General features: G+C 35.3%; 1 protein-coding gene across 1 annotated transcript in view; it reads left to right on the forward strand.

Annotated features, from left to right (window-relative positions):
- LOC140156479 (uncharacterized) overlaps window positions 1-27,149 on the forward strand; it is a 90,699-nt gene that overhangs the window by 19,838 nt on the left and 43,712 nt on the right. The window contains 5 exon segments of the mRNA XM_072179422.1: window positions 5,321-5,401; window positions 7,167-7,244; window positions 11,991-12,137; window positions 26,908-27,115; window positions 27,118-27,149. Coding sequence (XP_072035523.1) covers window positions 5,396-5,401; window positions 7,167-7,244; window positions 11,991-12,137; window positions 26,908-27,115; window positions 27,118-27,149 — 471 coding nt within the window. The 5' untranslated portion in view covers window positions 5,321-5,395.

Raw genomic sequence — 27,149 nt, forward strand, 5'->3', positions numbered from 1 at the left:
GAAAAAACACCCTATCTCTGAACAAATTCACTAAAAATTTTGACCCAAAGGTATACCAAAAAGCCTAAAAATGCATGCACCCCAAATATGCCACACATCTCTATTGGGCGACTATCACTTTTTTCCTAGTCGACTAGTCGGCAGCAAATAGTCACGACTACGACTATAGTCGCGACTATCTGTGGTCAAGATTGGACCGAAAATTCTGGTGAAAGATTGATGCAAATTTACGATAACAAGTCAACAACACCAATTTAATGATGATTTATGGACTTTATGATTATTTGTTGGTTAGACAACGATTAAAGTTTTCATCAATTTTTTGCAGTTTATATGTTAGTATTACAAATGTAGGTTGGTTTTGGTGTGGATATCTGGCACTTTTAACATGATATTTAAACATAAAAATATAGTTGTGTCAGTCGACTTTTGGTTTTCAATAGTCGTAGTCGCGACTAATGGTTATTGGCGACTTAGTCGCCCAAGCCTACACATCTCTGTACCCTCTTTTCCACCGAGATCCTCCCTCGGAATGTATAAGCCAACTTGCTTTTGTAAACGGCCATATCCCATACTCGGTATTTTAAAACTCGACTTCCATGCATGAGTATGCCTACTATTATCTCAGTCCAACAGCCCTATCCAACAAGATGATTTTAAATCCTGTCTTTTCCGCATCTTTGCCTCCCATCAAAATTTTATATATAGGTTGTTAAGAAGGGCATGTACTCAGGGCAGAATTATTCAGCTGGCTATTTCATCATATATCACTGAATTCTAATGTAATCAATATAAGCGACGACGACAGTCGACGAGACAGTGCATATCTTGAGGTTGTATGTATAAGGTTATCTTTGTGGGATATTATATCACACGTTTATACAAATCAATTTTTGTCTGCTGTAATGACAGTAATGTAATGCTAATAAGTAATGATAATAATGTTACTATACTGGATTATGGTTAAGGGAAAGGTCAAACCGAAACAGTCCAAAATAAAGCATATGGGCCATAGACTCGAGTATAACTTATATGGGTGGGGATTGCTGCTCCTCACACACACCTAATCTATTCGAAGCCAAAAAGGGGGGGGGGGGGCAAGCAATTTTTGGCACACATTCATGGGGCGCCTTTTAAATAAAACGCGCTAAAAAGGCTTAGGAAAACAGAACAGAAACGCTTATATATACAAATTTTCCTGCTCGCTGCGCTCACAACATATATCAAGACCATTTAAGGTTGGTAAATTGGGATCCCAAAAATAATAATTGCACAGCCCCTAACTGCCCACCACTATACAGAGATACCCATAATATACCTGGGTGGAGAGGGACAATACAATAGCACCACTGGGGTTTGAACCCACAACATTCTGATCAGGGAATATATATGTGTTACAAGCTCATGAGCTATATGTTATTTAAAAAAAATAATTACACCCAAACCAAGCTTGGTAGGTTTTAAAAGTTAATAGACGCTGTTTGATTGTAAATTTAGTACATAACAAGACCTGTAGATGAAGGTTGCATGCTAGCTCTTCAAATTTAGGTCTTGTGAATGAATAGATGAATCATTTTAAATCTACTACTGAAATAAAAATAGTGAGAAAAAATAGACAATATCTACTTAAAAATATCTGATTGGACATTTCAACTTCAAGCCTCAACAATGTGTACCTCCAATGAGGTCATCTAGATATTTTTGTCATTGAAACCACAAAACATAAATGTGACACTCTTTGTATAGCTCATATTACTATTGAAATTAAAGCGCCTCGATAAATTAAAGCAACTCGACTTGATTCCCATGTTCACATAGGCATTGTATCCTATAATGATAGCTAGACATTATATAAACAGAAAGGGTAAAACCGGTTAGCTTGCCCAGGCCTGCACCGAGTATGCTTGAATTAATTGATTGTTATATTCCAAGCAAAGTCATCCTAAAGGGATGCAGTCAAGGAATTCAAACTCTGGATTTTAAAAGTTTTGTTCTATAATTTCTTATTCATCCTGGGTGAATCATTCAATTATCAGACCCTGTTCGCCTACAATTCCCAGCCTAATCCTATGGCAGGTGTCAGCCAGGCATTCCTGCCCCACTATTCAAAGGCAATACAAATGTAGAGAGTGGATAATAATTTTGTGATATTTGCTTCCATCTGGAATTGAACTTGGGACCTGTTGCGCCAAATTCAAAGACCGCTGTGTCATGCTGCTCTTTGGGAATTTAAATATAATACTTGTTGCAGGTGGGTTGGTATTGTGGTTCATTGATCACGCGATGAAAATTGCAATGTAACATTTTTGCTGTATTTAAAAAATGGGGGAGCTAGGGGTTGTATACTCGGTACAAATGATCATTTTTTTCACATTTTCCAAAAAAAATACCCCATTGTTACTAGAACTGGAGCCCAATATCATTTTTGTTTTTAAAGTTTGAAATTGGGTAAAATTTGACGCAAAATCGGGGCCTTGGATATTGGGTCAAATTTTCTTTGGAAATTGGTTTAAACATGGGTCTACTTTCCGATTTTTTGAGGCACATCCCATCCCAATCCAAACTTGACCTACCCAGGGAGTGCTATCCACAGCTTTGTCTGGCCCATATCGCTTTCACCTTTGCCATTTACTCAATTCATTAGCTAGATATTTGATCGCTTACCTGTTTCATGAACGCAAAAACTAAATTTTAGGGTGTTCAGGTCCCTAGGTCTTGCAAACCATAGATTATCCCAGGTATGTCATTGTGTCCCTCAAAATCAATGCACCAGGCTGATCAGATGTGCCTGTGAACTCCAGTGAAGTTAACATTTATCTGATTTGCTGAAAAGAGTTTTTTTCTCACTAAAATATGCATATAGCTGTATTATTGTTTGTTACAATTTTCATACATCCTTCCCAGAATACAGATTTTGTAAGTGACCCAGCTACAATGTATATTTATGGATAAAACAAACATGAAAGCACTGACTTTCAATGTTTGGTGTAAAACAGATTGAGCGAAAAAAATATAAACTTTTTTTTTTTGATGCAATGGATAATTGGTTGGGACAACCTGTTTATAAGTGCTCATCGTGATTATAATATGGCTGTGTGTTCTCATAATTAGCAGCAATCACACAACTGATATGGGCGTCAGTCTGTTAAGGGTCATGCCTCAACAATCTGATGATGCATTTAGCTGTCAGTTCAAATACAGTGTTGCAGACTGCATTAAAATACTAAGTGTTTTTCAACCATATGTGGTGCCATTTGATTCGAGTATTCCAGTTAAAATACATACACCCGCTGTAGATGGCATGACCTTTGTCTTTCACACGGGTGTAGACATAAATGGAGTCATCCTTTTAGGTATCTCGATTTAAAAATACATACTCCCTGGACCCTGCGTGAAAGATTAAGGTCAAGTCTTCCATTGGGGGTGTATAGATTTCAAATGGAACAGCCCTATATTTATAAGTGCAATGAGTCTGCTGTTGGGAAATACGAAGGGGGGGGGGGGTGATCTCCCTGTTTTGTGCCAATTGTGGGATATGTATGGGTATGTGCCTCAGTTTTTTGAGTGCATTTACAGAATTTGTTGGTGCAGTGTTGCCCCCCCCCCATGCCCGTGTTTGGTGGGTATTAGCAGAGACGCATTGCACCCATATCACATAAATCAAGCATGATATTCCAAAAACCAACCCCAAAAATAAATAGGGCCTACATGAGACCCCAAAATATCCAGGTAATAATAATATAAAGTTCTGGATTTAAAAAGAGGCTTTGTGTTCAAAAATGAAGCTAATTTAGCAAACACATGGAACAATTTTTTAGGGGAAGAACATTTGCTACGGGAATCTTGTATATCAAATTGGTTTGTGCCAATTGTTTGTGACACTTAATAACTAGATTTAAAATGATGCACATATATGCATGATAAGGCCCCTAACAGTCAATTTTGAGTTTCCCGTCACATAATTTCTGAAAACAAGTGAGGTAACTTTTTCATTATTCATTATTTGTCTGCCTTTCATTATATGACCAACACGCATGTAAAATGTGTTGTTATTTGCTGCTCACTCACTTGAAAATGGATGTTTAGCCCAAATAAAATTCAAAAGTATATCACAAAGAGTCTGTAAGGTTGACAGCAAAATGTATGTTTTGATTTTGATTTTCCACAAAAAATAAAGGGATATTCATAATTTTTTTTGCAAATATAACCAGTTTCCATTGGTATTTTTTGGAAAATCACAATAATGAATTCAAGTGATGGTCAGAAAATGAAGTGAGGGCGGGTGACGAGAAACTCAAAATTGACTTTCCTTGGCCTAAGGTGTTACATTGTAGGTAAGAAAATATTTGGTCATACATGTGTATCATACTGATTGCTATATCCATCCGCAATATGTTACATGCATCGCGTATTAAATGCACCACTTCATGTGTAGCTAGTCATATAATTAAATCTTTTGTTGTTGTTGATTTAATCAAATGTAAGATCAGAGAACATGTAATAATTTGGGTTAGTTTTCAATGTTACATTATTATGGATCCACATTGACATGTAGACTTGCCAGCAGCTTATATTCCACTATCTGTATCGTGCTCATAGACAGAATTGTGCATGCTCTACCTAAAGCACATTTAGTTAATAACCACCTGGTTACATCCCGTGTGTACTGTACATGTATGCTATATAGAGTACGGTTGTAAAAAATTATGCTTCATAAGAGCTACATTTTTTCCACAAAATAATTTTAAAATAAATACAAATTAGTACTAGTTACATTTTCAAATATATGAGTATTTTAAAAGTAACTTGTTCTGACAAAAACCTGATCAGAATTAAATTCCAATAGTCAACACAATTACAGATCTTATTGTAAGCAACTAATTATTGTTTGATTTAAATAATTCAGATATAATAAAAAATTTCAATTTTCATGGGGAGCACCAGAAAGCTGTATACAAAAAATACAAGTTTTATGCATACAAGAAAATGGGCCACATCTTGTACTATTTTTCATCTTGGCATGGCACTGAGGTATACCAGACCTTAGTGCAAGAAATCCATGCTAATTAATTAGTAACACAATTTGGTCAAATTTGGTTGGGTACAAAATGTGACCCAACATTTTCTGTATTCATGAAATATTGGTTTAACTTGGTAAAAAATTAATATTCATAATAAACATCAGGCACCTCATATGAAATGTTTCAATGTATTGCAAGCTAAATAGTTACTTTTGTTTTGTATATAAACTAACAAACATGCAATCTGATATTAGTGATGATATAATTCTATGTAATTTTTGTTGTTTGTTTTATTTCAGTATATTGGTACATTTTCCGTTGCTCATCTACAGCCCAGTACAAGAGCTGAATTTGTCAGACTACAACTACAGGGAATGCAGGTAAGTGACATTCAATCAGCCAGGAAATAAATCGCTAATCAATCACAAATAAATCAATAGCCGATCAACCAATCAATCAATAAATTGCTAAACTAATAAATCACAGGTCTATAGGAGAATTATGACCAACCAATCAATTGATCACTGATCAATAATCAACTAATTTATCAATTGGTCAATAACTTTGATTCATCAATCATTTGAGCAATCAAAAAATCGGTCAAAAATACAAAAGAAAACAAAATCAAATGCCCAAAACACAAGTTTCAGGTCAATCGGACCAGTACTTCCATGATAGAACAGAGTTAGTTTTTTTGCCACCTAAGGTGTTAGGCTCCTGTTGGTGTACTGCTAACATCAGCATCACCTGATTTTCATGGTACCACTACTTCATGGTGCCACTGTGCCATAAGAGTTCAGTTTTGCAAACCTTTGCAAAGACAAATGGTATAGAGATTGTTTAAATAATATTTGATTTGTGCACACTTGCAATAATTGGTGCCATGTTGTTTCAGACATGGTAAGAATTAGGGCACACAGAAACGAGCGTAATGAGTAGGAATGCTACTGCTAGGGGAATTTAGCATGTATTGTGTATAGCTGAAATAATTAGTCCATGATTGAGCAAAACGCGTCAGAAATGACTGATTAAAAAATGAAAATATTTCAAGGAAATGTACAATATTTTAAAAGCATGAAAATATTGTAGTGTTCATATGGTGGAGATTTAGTTATTATGAACTTTTTATCATCATACTAAATTGCTGGAGCTTAAAAATAAAAATTTGTACTTTTAAAGTTGGAAAAAATCAACGTTAACCACTCCAGAAAACGATGCTGGTAGGGATGAGAACCAATAAATCCATCTTATTATAGGCCTATAGCCTATTGAACAACGAACAGTGCTTTCAGTTTCTAGTTTCATATCTCCTTTTGTAAAGTTTCATATTTCACATTATACAGATGAAACAACAGAAATACTTAACTACATTTTTGAAGTTGAAGACAAATTTGTTTGAATAGTATGTAGTTTGTGATGCTACTGAGCTAGTACATATTGTTTGTGAGGCCTAATTAACTTCATATTCCAGTCAAAAACATGTGGTATTGAAGTAATTATTTCATGCATGTATTCACAAAGATAAAATAGTCTGCATTTGACAAAGGAAATGGAATAATTCCTATTCCATTCAACAAGTCTTGTGGTTCTTGAGGTATTCAAATCCTTTGATTTTGAGACATTTTTTGCTTCAGTAATAGTATCCAAAAAGTGTTCCCAACTTTGGCATGGTATAAATATGATGCTTGCAACATTTTATTTTTGTAACCAAAATTTTTCATATTTTGCTGGAGTTGCAGAACTTAAAGCTTTAAAGAATTTGTTATAATGGTCACTTGAAAAGATTTTCATACATACTTGTTATCTAACTGCCCTTGTGATTGGTCAAGAGCTGGACATAAACAATGTTGATACCGGGCTGCATTAGCATGGCGGTTTGTTGTCAGTCAGAAAAATCACAAATTAAAGAATGTTACATCATATTTTATGATACATCTTTTTTGTTATTATCAGATGAAATACAATCATTGAATGTTGGTGAATATATATGAACAGTATTAATTAATAGAATTGATGGCATAAACATTGTTTATGCCATCAATTCTATTAATGAACCCCTAAATATTTCATCATTTTGATAATAAAAGATCTTGTTAGAATTTGTTCTGTAATAATTTGTGTGTCATTTTATTTTGACTGTTGCAGGATCCAAAGAAATCACGTCCAGTGATGCTGTTCATCTCACTGTCTGGTATCAAAGTATGCGACCCTGAAGATGACAATGTAAGAAAAAAATATACTCTTTGTAAGAAATGATACTTGATTATGTGATTTTCCTCTCCCTTGAAGTGGTATTAGATGGGAAGGGGTGATGGAGAGGGGAAATGAAAGAAAGCTCATCAGTGTTTTTATTCATCATGATCATGTAATAAATTGATATCAAATGAAAGGTGATTTTTCTCATTAACATACTGAAATTAAGAGTTCCAAATTGGTGTATTTCCGAAGATATTTTTGATGATTTCTTCATTAATATACCGATTTGGAACGCCTAATTTCAATGAGAAAAATATGAGCTTTCACCTGATACCTTTAAATTAAGGGCAGCCTAGATACAAGTAGTCATAATAAACGCCTGTGTATTCAAGCAAAACACAAACCTCCGGGATTTATATAATCCGCTTGTGCTTTGCTTGAATGTACAAATTATTATGATAAATATTTTTCATCAAAATAAATTTTATTTGTCATTTCATAAAAATGTAAAAGAGGGTGCAATATGGTTTATTCTTTAGGGACACCCTGTAGTGTATGTAGACACTAGACGGGCTGAGCACCATTAGTCCCCTAAGATAGGATGGGATCACAGAGACACAACCCAATGTATGATGTATGCGGGAGATAACAGGTTATTACATTTGAAATATGATGGGGAAAAATGAAAAATGAATAACTATATTAATCACAAGTGCCTAAGAAATTTGAACTCTGTGGTATTTATAGTACAAACATATTAGATCTCTATTGCTCAGCTCATTAATTATTGTGACAAAGTCAAATCTCTAATATAGAAAAAACTGTTTTTGCAACTTGCATGGCTATGCTGCATAGTGTAGAGCATATCGGTGAGTCTTCACCAATGAGGTAGAAATTTACTTTGCATTAATTCCAACACATTGATCGCTAGTGAGCTGCATGCATAACGTACATCTCCGTAGTACGTCTCAATCAAGCACTAGTGTGTATACATATCCACAAGATGCCTACTTGATGAGTGTCCATTGGGGCTGCTAGTGCATGCCATACTGGAATAGACGATATACAGGATATACCTTACAATATTACTGAGTGCAAGAAGTAAATACTTTGGCTACCCCAGGGGGCTCGGATATGTGCCAAAAATAAGCAGATTTTGCATGATTTTTCAGAAAAGATTGGGGGGACCTGAAGTCTCTAAAGCCGTGATTCTGTCATGGATAAATGAATATTTTTGAGAATAAAATAAAATAATGAATCCAGTCACATAAATTGCAAGGGTAGCAAATGTATGTATAATTTTGATACTTGAATGTAAAAATCGGGAACAAAATCATTCTCTGACATACAGTCACATTTTCCCCAGTTTGTATCATCACTATCATGGATTGAATAACCTGCATGGTAGTATTATCAGCTCCCAATCCTCCCATTATCAGATCTAAAATATTTGTAGCTATATACCAGTAACTAAATCTGGGCTTTTCTGAGAGTGAGACTTACATGTACTTTGTTATTTTTGGTTTCACAGGCCGCAACTTCCCTGAAGCAATTTCATTTTAATCAGAGAATATCCTATAATGGTATTGACTTTGGCTTGCAGTTTTAAGGGATGCACTAAAATTGGGCTATTCGATTTGAAATCGACACTTCCCCTGTGGAAGATTTTATGCTTTTCAGATGGAATTGGCTAGGTTAACTATTCAGAATCCCATACTCTGTAAAAAAAAAAAGCTTTTCTATCTTCCACAATTGGAGTATTTCAAATGAAAGTTACCCTAATTGTCTATTCTTTTTGAAACCCCTACTTTCTCTGTGGAAGACTTTTCTTAAATCTTAAGACTGGTTTAGGTAGGGAGATGCTGTTTGCAATGAAAGTGCCCATCACTATACCAATTTTTAAAGAAATTTGGACCAAAAGTTAAAACTTTCAGCCAAATTTAACACAAATTGTCAGAGTTTTTACAACTTTTCCCCAAATAGTTGGTAAATTTAAACAATTTTGGCCACAGTGGGGTAAAATTAGACTATTTGTTTGAAAAAATTAAGAAATTTTGAAAAAATGACCCATCCAATTACCAAAATTGTAGAAAAAGGAGTCATTGGTATAGGAAAAGGCCAAAAATGCAACACGTGTTTGCAGTACATCCCCGTATGGTCATTTGTAGTGAGTACCCCCTCCCCACCCCAGGGAACAGACTATACCCTGGACCAGTCACCTGATTCACATCCAATATTGTACTCACAAGTTGGGAACTGCGAGTGTCATGGGCGTTAATCGCGGGAAGGGGGACGTGCCCCCTCTGCAAAATGACCCATTTTTGTTCTTTTCAGCCACTTTTTGACAATTCAGGCCGATTGTCCCCCTCACATTTCAAGTCAGATTGGCGCTAATGGCGAGTCTGCAAATTACCAGTGCATTCTCATTTCAAATTAAGTGTTGTACTCCATTGAATCATAGACTGTAGACAGTAGAGAGTCTGTCTATGATTGAATGCGAGTCTCTAAAATCACAATAGTAGTGCATTGCCCTGTGTGTTTGTGTTTTCCTATTATGGTTTCCTGTGTGGTTGGTAACTTGCACCAATTTTTATCTGCGGAGTTCCTTTTAGGTAGATAACAGTAGCCTTGCTGCTACATAAATAGGACTACAGTGGTTGAAATAGACATGTAGCATAAAGAAATTACTGGAATAATAATGGGAATCAGAACTGGCTGGTGAAATGTAGGTGAAATTATCTTAAATTTGAGCGAAAATTGTGATCTTCCAATTCTGTTAATTTGGAATATATTCATTTTAATTCTCAGTGACGTAGCATCATAGAGGCACGGGGGTGCATGTGCCCCCCCCCTCCCCAATCGATCTGAAATTTTAAAAATCCCATAGGAAAAGTGCGGAAAATGACTTGTGCCCCCCAATCAGACCGGTGGCCCCCAAATCAGACCCGGTGCCCCCCAATCATGGTCGATGCCCCCACCTCCCCCAATGTGATGACCCACGCTACGCCACTGTTAATTCTGACATAGTTACTTTGGCACAATATTCAAACGCATGCTCAAATTGTCTAATCCGACAATGTAAACAAAAATGTTTGTAAAAATATGTTTTGTAAGCATTTGTTGGAACAACTGCATGATAAAACACTTTAATTTAGTGAGAAAAATTCATTATGTGCATGAAAATGTAGGTTTTGATGGCTTCATGTATCTCAAGCTTTGATATTTTGACTCAGAATGACTAAGGAGGGGGGGTGGCTCACATTCATCATTGGACAGAAAATGGTGGTCTATGTCATTTTCCAACAGCCAATATTGTATAAAGCAAGATGGATATTGTGATATGGCAAAACTGCCTGGACAATGAACACACTATTTTTCTTGTCCATGTGCATTTTTGGCTCTTATGTAGTATTGTTACAGCAAAGAATGGCATGAAATATATTTTCCAGTGCAATAGGCATATAAACATTTTCACATGAAATTAAACAATTTCATGTGTAAAATGGATAAAAACAAAACCAAAAACATATAGTCCCTTTCTAAGAACAGGGTTATCTTGCCAAACTTTGCACAGCAATGTAATTCTAGTCTATATATCATAACATAAATTATTGTATAGTTACGTGCAATCTTGGTCAGCCCCCCCCCCCCTTGTCATTAGATTTGAAATCTTTGCAGGCTCAGAGAAATACTTTTTTCACCTGAAAGTCTCTTTTTTTACCTGAAAGTCCTCAAGCAGGAAGTAGTAGAATTTAAAATTTGTTACAGGTACCGTATTTAGTCAAATAAACGCCCCCAGGGGCGTTACATTTTCCCAAGGGGGGGGGGGGGGGCGTTTATTAGAGGTCATTTGTAGCACGACAAATCCCGTTAAAATCATTAGGTAAGCTTAAAAGTCACGCTAAAATGACAAACTATGACCTTTTGACACTGACTTTTGGTTCACTTCCGGGTTTCGGATGCAGATTTTTGCCATTTATTGACGCTATTATCATCAACCATGTGAGCAACTTGGTAAGCTTACTACACAAGATAGCATGGAAATATCGGAATTTTGAAACATCTTGGTTGAAAAAAAGTGGTGGGGGCGTTTATTTGAGGGGGCGACTATTTGACGAAATACGGTATGTACCTTATTATTTTCATTTGAAAACAGGAGTGAGTCCCTTTTAAGGGATTTTAACATGCACAAAAGGAAATTGTATTACTCAATTATTATTGTGCAGCCGCAGCATGAGAGGTACCTTCTGGTGCCTAAAAGGAAGTTTGTTTGCTGCCCTCATTTTGTGAAGCACCACCATGTTATGTCCAGTGGTGATAGTTAGCTTTTAAGCTACTAAACTTGTTCTTGATGAATAACAGCTTGATGAAAATATGATTATTTCCAGACTTTTTTTTCAATTTCAATCATTCAACTTGAACTTGTAAAGAATTGCCTTAAAAACACTTATATTAGTGCCAAAAAGATCAGATAATGAACAAGAAAGAATGTGGTATAAGATGCTGTAAGTCAAAAGATAAAAAAAAAAAGAAGCTGTAAGACCGTGTCTGCTGTATCCCTTGATTCACTGGCAAAGAATACTGCCCTCTGTAAGTCAATGGACTATTCCAGAAAATAGATGCACACCCCCTGGGTGTCTAAAATACAACAAAATACAAAAATATCCAGCAAATAATAGTTCACAATCAAAAATCCTACGTTTTTCATTACACGATGGTGCAAAAATCATTACGATTTACCAGTTTTCTTTACTTTTCTTTTCTTTTGTGCAGATTGTTCTGATGGCTCATGCTTTGAAGAGAATATCATACGCAACATGTGACCCTGACTTTGGTCAATTCGCATTCCTCGCTCGCAATCCAAAGGGACCAGTTGGTGTACAGTACTGTCATGTCTTCCTTACTGCTGTACATAGAGAGGTGAGTTTTCCCCAGGGTAGGGATGGGTGCCCCTGAGGGTGGAGATGGGTACCCCCAGGGGACGATATGTGCCCCAGACTATTGGCAGCTTGAATTCCCCGCTCGCAACCCAAAGGGACCAGTCAGTGTACAGCTGGCATGTCTTCTTCAAGTTACTGCTGTGTGAGGTGAGTTATTCCCCAGGGTAGGGATGAGTGCGTTACACTTTGTAAAATGTCAAATTTGAGGACTTTCGACAACTTTTATAAAAGTGGACATAAAAGATTCAGAAAATTGACCAAGAACAACTCTCAAACTTCTTTTTTGTCTGATGAAACCAGTACTAGTGGTGAAACGTTACAAACGTTAAATGTGAGTAAATCACCTTTGTTTTTTAGTTGGAAATGTTCATATAACGAACAAATTTCACAGCTCTCAAACCTTTTGTGGCTCTTTACATGGCAATGTTTTTAGAGGCTTTTTGACCAGTTGGGGCCCAAACTATAATGTTGTCTGGTAAATTATGAGCTCTAAAATTGGTAAATATTTCGCAATTCAAAAAGATATTTCCTTCAATTGCTTACTCAATATCACTTTAATACATAAGGCCGTATAAAATTAATGTTTTGGTTCTCGTCCAGAGGATTTTCATGAATTGATGAGGGAGGGAGGTTTTTTTTTTTTTTTTTTTTTTCAATGTAAAATTAGCATTGTCAGTAGTTTTCGGTCTTCTCCAACAGTGCTCGAGGAAGCGATGAGGCCCTTTTTTTTTTTTTTTTTCAAATGTGAGATTCTGAGGATAAACCCCTAGAGTACCACAAAAAGACTTGGAAGTGATGCTTGTTCTCTAATAAACTTATTTATATGTATGAAGATTTCATAAATCATTCCAAAGTCTAAAAAATTGAAAAATCTAAAAAAAAAAAAAAAAAATCTGACAAATCCAGAAATTGAGGAGGGAGGGGCGAGAACCAAAATATTAATTTTACACGGCCTAAGATTCCTGCAGCAGTGCCAAATACCATACATACAGAGATCACGTAGACAATTTAGCCAAGTTGTAAACTAGTACAAGTGTCACAGTCACCTAGCTCACTAGTATAGATATGACAGACTGAAATCAGAAACATTACCCGAGGTTGTCAACAGGATAAATAGCTGCTGCATTGAACACACTGTCTGTTGGACAGAAAATAATGCTGCAGGTATTCATCATTCTTGGATTTTTATAGACCTACTTTACAAGAGAAGTAGGATTAGATTTCTGTAGGTGTAGGGGGTGGGGGTGTGTGTGTGTGGGGGGGGGTGGTGCATTTGTAATCATCAAATGGGGAGGTAAGTGTGATTCCAACCGTGGACCTCTTGGGAACCATGCAGGGACAGTTTCTGTTTTATAAATTATGTGCTTAAAATAAATTACGGGCTGAAAATATTGGAATAGGCTGCAAATAACAGAAATACAAATTTGAGAGCGTATTCTCTATTGGTGATGAAAAATATGTCCTTGATTGATAGCAATTGTCTAATAATATGCGTAATGTCCCCATTTAGTAATATCCATGTTTGTATATAGTCCTAAATAGCATCCGGGGAGTATGATTTCACGTAGGGGTGTGTATGCAATATATGCTTACTTGGAACATCACTGAATTTAATAGCAAAGGGTTTTACATCCTATCTTCGATCGATAGCAGGGAAGATAGTAGGCAGCTACTAGTAGAAATATGCTATGGGATACTTGTTCTGATTGGGAGTGATGATATTCACATAAATGCCATCAGTCAAATGACAGTAAACAAGACTCAATGAAAGAAAATTACTCTGGCACCTTACAGTGTTGCTGCAAGATGGCATTATACACACAATTGGGCTACATTCAGTGTCTCACTGTGCCATGCTTCAAAAAATACCATCCTGGTAACCTAAATTGGTCATCTTTCGCAAGTGATAGGGCACATAATTCCAAGATAATTGTAATAATTTACCCCCCCCCCCTCCCAATTTTTGCTTGCCTTTGAGTCTCTCATAATATGCAAAACTTATTTAGTTTTTGTGATTAACTTCTTCTTATTTCTCACAAACTATGTTTGCTTAATGAGAGGAAGCTTTCCTCCAGAATTCTCTTGGACGTCGTCAGCCCCAATAACTGGCACGTGGGGGCGCTGTTGGCTATTCTGAGCCATTGTGCCAGACAGCTCAGAAGAGAGAGTAATTTGGTTTTGTTGGTGCTAACTTTAGGTCATGTAAATAATGTAAAAGTACATTTTGCATCTAGGTACTGTGCCTAACTGCATTATGCATCATTCTATATCAATTAATTAGCCGAGCTGAAAGAAGAATAGTGCTTATGATCACGAATATGTTTTAGTCACACATTTTGTGGTTTCCTACCCAATGGGTTGATTTTTTGATAGATTCCAACTTGGGCTACTTTTATGCCACCTGCAAAACACATGATGCGAAATTCGCTATGCCGTAGGTCTGATATACAGTGGCAACTCTATTTTAGCATCTCACATACACGTACAGTCTTGCATTGCCAAAGACAGCTGAATGATGTGGCAGCCAGATTTGTTCTGTAATTTGTAGATGAGCATTAGCAAGTAATGAATAGACAGCACTGTAACACGGCACAAATACTGTGATCATTTTCACTTTTGGACCAAAGTGGATTGGAAAGACCTATTGTCGCAAATTCAGAGAATTGCCAACACCTAGTGTCAATAGCTTTCTTCTCTAATGTCTAGACGTTTCAGGTTTTACAGGTCTCGGATAAATGTCAGTGTGGGTTGGATTTTTAAGGATTCTGTCTTTTTTCTGCAATATTTCTACAGAAATGGACTTCTGAAGGGGATTGTGATATCAATATTCGCACAAGATGAAGATGACCTTTGACATGCAAAGGCATAGGAGATATATTGTGAGGATTGATTATCCAGGATCAAATTTGTTTGTAATTTTGTTGTGTTGTGTTGTGTAAACATATTGGAAGTCTTCTCTAATTAAAGTGGTCATCTAAGTTCAATGGAGACCTATTTTCTGGAATATACCGGCTAACAGGTTAATTTTGACCAATTAGAAACGGATGTTCCCCACCATATATGCGGGCGAGAGTCTTTGACGAAGAAATTTACCATCTTGCATCAATGGAAACTTGCGGTTACGCCTGATTGCACATGCCAGGGATCATGAATTGGAAATTGCTATTTATTATATAAATTATAATGTATAGTACTCCGGTGCATGTGACCTTTAGCCAACAAACTCATTATGGCATGATGAGGGGGTCATTATGATCTGGTAGTTTCAGGGACTGTCTTTTGAGGAGAGCGAAAGCAAATGCTCTCTACTGCTCTCCTTAAATCTAATATAAGAGAGTGATTTTTAGCTCTCCTTAGTTGACCATTCTTACATCCTGTTGTAAATTATGCTCTAAACGGCTCTCCTTGAAGGCTATTTAATGCTCTCCTGCAAATTCCAAAAGACAGTCCCTGTAGTTTTCAGATAAAAAAAATCTAGATATTTCAAATTCACCGCTATTAGTTGGCTAATGATTTTTCCAGAAAAATTCTGGATGCTTGGCACGCTATTAGATGATGATGCAGGAGGAGCAGTAACTAGATGACTTTCACTGTGAGTTTGATGACATCAGACGTAATGAGGTCTAGAGTCAATAGGTAGTGAACATGTGGAGCAGTAATTGCATGACATTTTATTAGAGAGGCACTTGTGAATATCTTCAGCATCAAAGAAAGAGCAAAGAAAATTGGCTGGAGCCAGAAATGTTGAATTTATTTGCAGACTGCTGTTTGGTAATCGACTTATCGTATCTTTGGAAATATTAAAGTAACCAATCCTTGATGTTGATTTGGATGTTGATTTATTTTGGTTACATCAGTAGGACTGGTTTGAGATGGACGCAATTTAGAAATATTATCATACCAAATTTTTTTCTTTGATCTGAAGTACTGATTTCAATGTTTTTACTGAAAAAACACCAGACCTTTTGTGAATATTTTCCTTTCAAAAAAGGGTTGATTTTCAATGTTTTACAACAGATTATTAAAATAAAGCAGATTTTTGTTTGGATAGGAATTGCACCCCTGCATCCCTCTGGCAACAGCTCTTGTTCGCACATCAAAAGGAAGGATCTGATTGGCTATTTATTTATAGATATTGTGAACATTGATGAATGAATTGACTTAATTATGGTTTAGGATTAGGTTAGGATTGGGATTGCTGGGGTAGGATAAAGGATAGACCTTTATTCAAAGATAATCGTTCCAAGATTCTATTTCAAAAATACCAAGATTTTGTCAGACTCCCCCCTTCCATGTTTCTACAGGTTAATTGTGATTTGTGGGTCGTGTATGTTATTCAAATAGAGTTCCATGTTATACTTTAATTGTCAGGAGTTACTAGGCTTTTATTACTACACCTAAAAGTTGACCCACGTTAAGAAGGCTATTATTGATCTGCCTGGTCTATATTTTGCGTGTTAAAGAAAGTAGACAAAGTGTAGGACTTCAAATAATAATTTGTAATACTTCCGGCGAGATGTCACAAGACAATTCTCCAAATGAAATATATTGATATTAATCTGTGATGTTATAAGGCACGCCAATTACGAGCTGATTAAACTGTAGAATGATTATGGAGTAAAGGTTAGGATTTAATTAGGCTTTAGGGTTAGGTTAAAACAGTTGATCATCAATTCAGCAATACTGAATTCCATAGGCTGAGGCTGCTGTACCTGACCATGTAGGTTATAAGAGGTCATTACGACAGATGATTGAATTTATCTATCTCTCAGCATGTGAGTTTGATTCCCTATGATACCTCACACCTCCGACTTATCAATATGCAGACCCATAACACAACTGGTAAACTTTGTCATATGCACATATGATGAAAATGGCAATGATTTTTGATGCATTACAATTTTTACGTTCAGGTACGATTTCAGGTTTTCGAGGAATGATTAGATTTAGATTTAAGTTTTGTTGATTCTCTTCTCTTGTGTAGTTGTGAGTGAGATGGACTTTATTAAAGTGGATTAATTTACATTTCTTCAGCCAAATTGTAAAATGACTCAAAATGAGCATTATGTAATGACAAGGAAAAGTTCTAGTTTTGTAGGAAGCATCTGTTGATAAAATTTTGATATGGGTCGGGCTATTCCATTTGAAGTCCCTGTTTGAAGTCTACCATACCCATGTGGAAGATTTAAGTCAAGTCTTCCACAGAGGGAGTATGTTATCAAATGGAATTGAATTGGCTATTATTTGTTATTTTGAAACCCACTCTCTCTCTCTATGGAAGACACAATCGTAATCATCCACACAGGGAGTGTGAATTTCAAATGGGGTTACCTGTATGGGTGATTCCATTTAAAATTCACACCTCTGTGTGGGAGATAAAGGTCATGTCTTCCATAGGAGTATATGGATTTCAACTGGAATAGCCCAATTTAAAATTGGAACATTTGATAATAATGACATGATTGCAGATTTTGATGCATTTCATTATAACAAATTTGTGAAGTTTAATTGCTAGCTTGATAGCTTCTTTTTAAAATTTTAGAACTATATAAATATAGCATTTGCATCTATTTTTGAAATTTTGTTTTAAACTGACTACACTACATTGAAGATGAAAGATATTAAACATACTCTAGAGTTTAGACAGTCAGGTGCATTCGAGTGGGAGATGTGTGGATATATGAATATAAAGTATAAGAAATCAGTACCGAGCCAAAGTACACTTAATTTATCGTCAAAACAACTTATCAGCTGGGAGCGCGGTGTAAGTATATCTTTGCGTTGGCCGTCATAAGTGCAAGGTGCATAGACTTCAATTTCTCTTGATGGCTGCTGCTGTTGTTGTTGTTGATTTGAAAATATTAAATTTCTAGATGACTTTGTCTGTGAAATTTTACTGTGTTGTGATGGAGGAAAAGTGAGGCTCAGTGTAATGCTTGGACTGTTTAGAAGTATGGGGAGCAATGGTAACATGAATTTACTGTTTATGTTTGGGTTTGAAATACTAATGGAAATATTGACATGGAACATTGCTGTGATATATGGACATCATGCTGTCTAACGGAATATGATCATAGGCCTACCTAGCGTACTTTTTCATGTGATGTTTAATGCTGCTGTGATTTCCTCGAGCCAGGTTTGTTATATACCTACTGTAAACATGAATTGAGAATAAGGAGCCAGTTCATATAGTGCTCAGCATGCTCAGTGCTCATTATTCATTAAAGAATGATGCTAATTGCTGTTGCCTATAAAGACACAACATAAACCATCATCTGGGAAATAGCACAATGTCTGCGTATCATGCAAGTCTTAAACATCAGCATCTGAGAGCGGCGATGCGGCAAACTTTACTAGAAGAAGCCGCTGAAAGGAATGCTTGCTTACGAGCTGCAACGGAGCATTCGCCATGGTTCCAACAAGATGAACAGGAGCAAGTAGCTGATGAACAGGAAAAAGAAGAGGAGGAGGAGGAGGAGGAACAGGATGAAGAAGACAAGGAGGAGGAGGATGAAGAGGACAAAGATGATGAAGCTAAATGTCCTACCACTCCAAGGAGAGCTAGATGGAAAACAAGAGTAAGATATTTATAAATAAAACAGGTGTATTGCAGTGGTATATCCAGGCATTTTTCCAGAGATAGGCAAGGGGGTGTCAAATGAGTTGTTTTACTTTAAAATAATATAGTGAACAATCTCCATTGGACTATTTCAGAAAATAAGTACACACCCCCTATAAATTATAGAGGAGTAACTTTTCAATAAAAGAAATCTCTGGATTTCCAAGTTTGCTTTCTGAAATGACTATACAGTTTGGACTATGAATGAGTTCTAACAAAAATTTATAAAAAAAAAGGTTTTTCCACCCTCCCGTACATACCCCAGAAACGTTGTTGCGAGCAGCCAAACAATATTTTTTTGTGAACTTATCAGAGGTTCCGAGTTCAAATCCAGTCATGGCTGGTGAATGAATGAATGACCATGAGTTTCTAAATAAATAATATTTTCAAGTATTAATTTTCATGTCATTTCTAACATCATAATGGTTCTTAACCATGCTTTTTCGCCAGCCCATTCGGGCTGGTACCTGTTTCAGGTTTGGGGTCAGTTTACTCAAGAGATTATATTTTAGTGGTATTGGAATGATTTTTTTTTTTTTACTTTTTGTGGTTAAATTTTTTTTAAATATTTTAATTCGATTTGTTAGGAAAAGTAAGTATGTTTTGCCGTTTCAACGAGCTAAAAGCAGTGAGTATTACCAAAGTTATGTTTGAACTAATTAATTATGACTTTAAAAGTTTAAAGGCCTAAATGTAACAATAATAGTTAATATATATAGCATCATATGGTCAGCAGAAGAAAATCTGACATCACCTATGATGTCATATCAGTGTCCTTGACCGGGGGTCCTTACTCCTTGACCACTGAACAGCGTGATATCATGTTGATAACAGATCTATAGAATCAAAATCTTCATCATATCCCCGGATCATATCACAGATCCTCAACAATCTGTGATCATATGGACCATATTGATGTGAAAGTAGTTATCTATCATATCCTGTGTCGTTTTATGGATAAAAATGACTCAAAATGTTATTGATGAAATGGTTGCTATCATAAACATCAGTTTTGTCTTTTCAACGGGAAAAATCCGATGCAAAATAAAGTTTTTAGGGCCTAGCTATAATATGGGCATAATTTATGCATATAGTATTGAACAATGTACCCCATTTGACATGCACTTATAGATAAATAAATTGTCTTACTTTATTAATTTAATAACTTCTTTATTATAAATAAAATGACACATAACTATTTGATTCATAAAATTACATTCAACAAAATGATTGAAGAGAAAACACACAAGGCACTAGGCAGACTGTTATAGAATGGAGTATGTAAGATGCCATGTCCATAGCTTCGCAGAGGAGTTTCCGACTAGCAATCAACATGATCAGCACATTCAGAAAAACACAGTTTAAGAGTGAAGATTGTAGTGAGTAACCAGTCCTTTATAAATGTGCTGGCCACTATCTATTATAATATAGTAGGCTTAAACTATACATTGTAATTAATTAAGTTATTTTAAAATAAAATGTACATGTAAGTTAACTCAAACCGGCAGTGTATATATCGAAAGCAGTGAAATCGGACATTCCTAAGCGAAGATATTGAGTTCGTAAGTTCTGGTATTACAAAATTGGAAATTGAGATATCGTGGGTAAAAAGCTGAAAAGACAAAAAAACCAACGACAACAACAACAACAACAACAACAAAACAAACAGACCAGAACAATTTGGAGTACATGTAATGAATTAAAAGAGTTGACATGAGATTAGGAATTAATGTTTTCTGCTGTTTCAGTGTGCATGTTCTCATCGTTGATGGTTTGGTGGACTGTCATGTAGATGTAAGCGTGATCCTAAAAATGCCTTTCACATTGACCAAAACTAATTACAAGACCTCTTCTACATTGAGGCTGGCTTTCCCTTTTAAAGGGAATTTTTATTCTGTTTATTTTTGTGAGGATTATCCAATTCTGCATGACCCAAAAAATATTTGTTGTTGTTGTTGCAGATTTGGTGCCCAATTTCTTGCTCCCCAAAAGCACAGAATGAACATTACACATTTTGTACAATGAATAAATAGATGAATGAATGAATATTATGTTCACAAGTGCTGTAGTGAAAGGAGTCATGCTTGATATTTTTACAGAGGTTTAGGCTAACTGAGCCATGAAAACATTGCTTAGGATTATTTTGTTGTGTAAAAATACACAATTTTTCATATTAATCCAAATGTCAAAATGAATTTTATGAAGACACAATGATGTCATTGTCCTACTTAGTGAAGTCATCTGTTTTTGTAAAGGCCGGGTGTAAAGGTAGACATGACTCATGATATAATCTCAATATTCCACACTTATACCTGCTTATTGTTTTCTTATATTTTTTCTTATTCATTCATATTTATTCTGTCCCTGGATGATTTGTGTTTGAATTGTGGTTTAATGCTTAGGAAGTTTTCTATCATTATGTTAAATAATAGAAAACCACAAAATCTTGTCAAAATAAATTGTAATGATTATCAAAAATTAAAACCAGTGAGCTGTTTAGTTTTCAGAGTGGTAAATACTGAAATGTATTATAGAGCATTCAACTTCATTTTGGCACCAAACTTTGAGAACTGATTTCCAGGCAAATATCAGGGCTTCTATTCTGAACTGAAATTTTATGTTTTTTTGAGTCTAGCAAAATTAGGCCAAATTATAGGTTGTAGAGCTCAGTATGAATATAAAACATTCAATGGTTTGGCTAAAGAGCTACAATTTTGGGAGTTTCACTCAATTGGAGGCTTTGGAGCTGGAGCCTCAGGAGGCTTGAAAAAGGGACCATAGACCACTGCACATACCTGCACCCCCACCCTCCATCAGAGCATTTACTGACTTTCCGGACGTTTGGAAAAGTTCAAAACAGTTTTCTGTCTCTTGAAATCAATAAATATAATTCTTGGAAGACTGTCAGATTTAAACAAATAATTCAACCACATTGGTCATGATAACTGATAAAGTGGGTACCTTATGTAAATAAATGACAATTAACTGGTAAAATAAACTCTTGGGTTTTAGCATGTTTAGTATGGCATCAAAAGATACACTGCCTTCACAAGTATTTCATCACTTTACCAAAATGAACATAAAAGTATTCGCATTTAAGAAAGGAGTTTGTTTTACACTGACAAGTAGGTATATATCAGAGTTGAAATAATAATATTTTTTGTTAGAAATTATTCATTTGCTTTGAAATTTTACATAAAAATTGTAGAGTGGGGTATGTTGAACCCATTTAGTATGTGTATTAATTTGAACCATTGGGGCATTTAAATTGTGGCATCACATGGTTCATTAAATTATTCAGTGAAAAAAAAAACTGTCCAAAGTTTGGACATGTAAATTGTAATTTTATTAGTTAGTTACTGTTGAATACAAACTTACAAAGTAAAGCTTATAAAGGGTTAGAGTATTTTCATTGGTTTTGAGTAGATGTGTACACACAGTAGAAATTGATGCCATCCCATGATGCTTTGTGCAAATTAAGCTACGAGTCACATGGACCCACGCACAATCTTTGCTTTACTTTTAAAAGCAACTTTAAGCATGCATTGTTGACATGGTACAAAAAATGTACCTTCAGGGAAGAAAGTTTTCTATAGTACTATTAGGCGATGGGTGGATGGACTTTTCAAGTTGGGTCGACGGTTGGTCTGGATTTTTCTCTGGAGGCTAAAATGACCCTAAAATATCACCACAAACTTGAAAATTTGATGATTTTTTGCAAACATATTTTGAAAAATATTCTGCATTTTTTTCCAAAAGATTTAGCCAAAAGCAATAAATTTTGGCCGAACAACAGCTGATTTGATATGATTTTGGCAAAACTTAAAACAATTCTCCCAAAATGCAAAATCTGGTTTTTTTCGCTGCCTTATTTATATATAAGACCTATTAAACTTTCAAAACTTTTTGTATGTTTGAAGATGTTAAATTAACCATAAACGCACTGTTTTACTGCTGTATACAGAAATTTTAATCATCACAAACAAATAGTTTCTTGATCGACAGATGATGTCAGAAGCAAACTTTTAAATTCAGTCTCAGACTCTGTCAAAGCAATGCATGATGGGATTAAATGATTTTCTGGTTGGGTGTGTGCATAAGGGTTTATGACTACATCTATTGAAGTGATCAATAAGACTGGACCACAAACACTCAGTGCTGATCTTGTATCGGTTTTGTGTGGATGTTGTTTTGAAAGGAGCACTGTATTGTGTGAATTTGTGTCATGTACATGTATTTTTTTGTAAAATCGGACAACTTTTAGTAGAAGGACTGTGTGAAGCAGAACATGTGTCATGGCAGGTAAGAGTCACAATGAGTAAAATTGGGAATAGCATTTTTTGTGAAATATTTTGATCGCTTGTTGACGTTTATAGTGTTTCATGGATGTCATTAACACAGTTGATGTTAGGATTTCCTATCTCTTGACCCAACGGCTGACAGTAAACATTTGCCTTCAGGTTCTGGTGTATGCACTGGTAAGGGGTGACAATGTGGGAAATGGACTATCCAATTTTGATACCTGTATAGCTAGTGTAGCATTAGGCTATTGAAACTTGATGTTGAGTTTAGCGTCCCATTTTTTTCAGCTCATAATGAGGCAACTATTTCATTATTCATTATTCATTATTCATTATTTTCAAGGGTTCATTTTCAGCGGCCTTTTACCAATGCTTATGCGCTTTTGTTCATTCTAATTGGGTATCGCCAGTCGCAATATAATGTCACAAACACACATAAACATTTATAAAAGTATAATTATCTTGCTTTTTGTTTTTCAAGTTTTAAAACAAACTAAATGTATTCCGAAGTATACCATGCCAGTCTTTTTCACTCCAATTTGTACTAACCTCTCCGTATACATTTGAGGATAGGGGAAATGGGGGGGGGGGTTGACTCATTAAATACAAAAATAACAATCATGCAGAACATCATGAAATTAATTTTTGGCACCAATTTGTCAAAACTACATGTAGGTCTTTCCTAGTTAAATTATTTACAACATCAACAATCTGGTAAAAACATTTTGACTAGGTTGATTTCTCTTCTAGCTTCTAGTCTACCCTGGTATCCCAAAGGTATAATTGAAATAATTGGATAGAGCAAGGGTCAAAAACCTGTATATTTTTAATGCTAAAATATTTAGATGAATTCATCTAATAGTTCTCAAGGCTTTCTATAGTTTTTGAAGGGTTCAAATACAAAAAAAAGGGGTTTAAAAATTGTGCAGAACAAATTTTCTTTCTGGTTTAGAAGTAATTTGCAAAATAATGAATTATTTTCAGATTTTACATCTCAAACGCGGCACAAAACTCATAACGCCGGCGGTGGACGCTAAACTCAGAATCAAGTTTCAAGTGCCTTAACCAAAATTTAATTGGCAACTCCATCAGAAATGTAACACATGCGCAAATCATGCTACCCAAAAAATGCAAAATGTTTTCAAATGGGTTGTATTTTGGGTTTGGGTTTTAATCAAAACATTTTCATTATATGTCAGGTTTTAATAAAAAAGGTCATGAAAACTTTTTTAAACGTTTTGTATGAAAATACACTACAACAACATTTTTAAAATGTCAAAATGTTCTTTCAAAATATTTTTTGCCAAATATTTTGTCAACACTTGCATGTTAGAATATTTTACAGTACATGTACCGGTAATAAGTTTTCAAGAAATGTTTTTGAATGTTATGAAAATGTTTTATACCCTTTATACATGTGTCTACCCTTTATAACGTTTTCTGGAAACATTTCCTAACCTGTTGCGAATAATGCCAAAAACGTTAAATTGTGTTTGCAGGGAAGGAGCATTGAGACGCTTCCCTGCACATTCACAACACATCGTTGGGATGGTAAAACAGTGGCGGGTGATGGTAAAAATATCAAATGGTAAATCGACCAATGGACTGTAGAATAATATTCTTAGAATATAATAATATTATGTACATATATTAGGGATATAATGTTAAATGGCTATTGTGTTGTAAACGGTTTAAGTTGAATCTCATCTTAATGCATGAATTCATAACAAAAATGTTGAGAGTTTATGACAATAATCCATATCATTAAATAGAAAATGAGTTTTCCTCAATATTGAATTTTACAATGTGTGCACAGGGTCTCACTCTGCAACATTATTTTGTAAAACAAAATCTCTAAATTTCCTTTAGAATACCCTACCACTATGTTAAGTTCTTAGAATTTTTCGAACATTTTTCAACAAATTAAAAACATTTAGCTACAAGGAGGTAAAATTGGGCTATTTGTTTGAAAAGTTGAGAACATTTTGAAAAACAGACCCATCCAGTAGACCAAAATTGGACTAGAAAAAGGGGTCATTGTTTTTAATACCAAATGACCGAAAATGAGACTCATGTTTGCAGCATATCCCCTTATAATGGCCGCTTCTACATAGAGGACCCCCAGTCATAAGGCCAAGTAAAATAAAAAAACATGTTTCACGTTCGGGTTTTTGAAAAAAAGGAGGAGGGGGCTTTTTATTTATTATTTTTTATCGCAAAATCTGTGTACATGTAAATACCCATAAATAGAGCTGTTATAGCGTACACAATAATGCCTGGAAAAAGGAGGAGGCTTCTTTTTATTTGTTGTTCTGAGAGGTAGGCCCCTAAATTATCTCAAAACTTTCCAAAAGTGTTTCTTGTACATGTATACTAGCAAGGCTATAGCAAGCAAGCATCTCTACTTCCTAGACATATTTTTTGAAAAGTTATAACTGAATTCAAAAAAATAAAAATATAATTGAAGAAACCTCAAAAAAGGAAGCGGGAGGGGACGTGAAACATGTTTATTTTTTTTATTTGGCCTAACGCTAAATGTTGTTCTGTGAAATTCACAAAGAATTGTGAAAATGAAACAGAAAACCAGTGCTCTGTCTCACTCTGTTAATATTTAAAGTAAAGTAATTAGTTTATTTTTGAAAGGCCAATCTAAAACAAACCCACTTTATTGATTTAAGAAAAGTAAACTGGTACTTCAAACACCTATGGTACTTGAAAGATAGGCTTGTTCAAATAAATTAAAACACATGCAGGGTTTCCGGTGTCATGGCACCTTGTGAATGCATTATTTAACTTACACTGGAGTAAAAGGACAATTTATGCAAATGCCTACCATAGCAGCTTTTTTTGACAAAATTAAACAAAAAGTAACACAATATGAAATCTCAACTATTTGCATTTACATAAAAGACACAAAAAATGAGAGAGAGAGAGACAAAGAAATAAAGTGACAGGATAATATTGAAAGAATTCACTCAAATACTTTGGACAAATTAGATTTTAAACAACTTTGTATGGTCCTGTTGAATATGTATATGCTTTGAAACAGGCCTGTCAGAACAATTTAAACTTGTACTTGTAGTGATACAGTGAGGGGGTTGAAGGGGGCACAAAGTGCCCTTGAAGCTGGAGCACTTTTGAAATGAAAATAAATCTAAAATAAAATTTTAATGATAATTATTAGCGCTAAAATGCAATCGAATCATCAATCATTTGAATGAGAGGTTTTTCACAAATTACTTTGGTGATTTTTTAAAAGAATTTTTAAAGGCTAAAAAGTGGTACGCCAGTTGCCGTACTTGCCGTAGCGGTTCCGACAGGCCAGTATCTAAGCTAATTAAACTGTGGAGCGAAGTGCTTATCATATTTATTGCTGGGTTTTATGACTTGGTTATGGAAACATGTGATTTCTTGGTTTAGGAATTGTTGATAATAATCCTTATGAAGTGTATTTGTGCAAACATTACACAGCAATTAAAATGTATGCAGAACTGAGCCTGGTCAAGGTTTGAGGTGGACTATATCATCACTGCATGGAAATGATCAGTGTATTCGCAAATTTAATTTGAAACAACAAATCAGGCAAATGTATAAACTATCAGGCATAAATGCTGTCCGTGATCTGTATGAAACCAACAAACGTCCATTTAATATTTTCTCACTTTAGAGTTTTGCAATCAGTTGGAAATACATTGTATATTATAATCCTACGTCAAAATCAAATTATACATGAATTATTTCAGTTAAAATTAGATTTCAACTGGACTAACCCATTGTATGCATTGGCTTTCAATAATATCCAAACATCTTTGTTGTTTGTTTGTTTCTAGGCTGAGGAAATTAATGCCCTTGTTGCAAGAGCATTCAAAGTAGCATATGCCAGTCTACGCAGTAAGAATCAATTCTATCAACTCGTCCAAGAATTGAATCAAGAACAAGAGGCATACTTCAAGGAGCTGACAGAAGCAGCCGAGTCAGGAAGGAGGCTAAGACCAGAAGATTTATTGGATAAACAGCCTCTTACTTCCCCTGATAGAGTACGGGATTTGTCGTTGGTCAGGGGAGAGTCTGG

The sequence above is a fragment of the Amphiura filiformis genome, chromosome 7 (assembly GCF_039555335.1).
Source record: "Amphiura filiformis chromosome 7, Afil_fr2py, whole genome shotgun sequence".
Lineage (NCBI taxonomy): Eukaryota > Metazoa > Echinodermata > Ophiuroidea > Amphilepidida > Amphiuridae > Amphiura > Amphiura filiformis.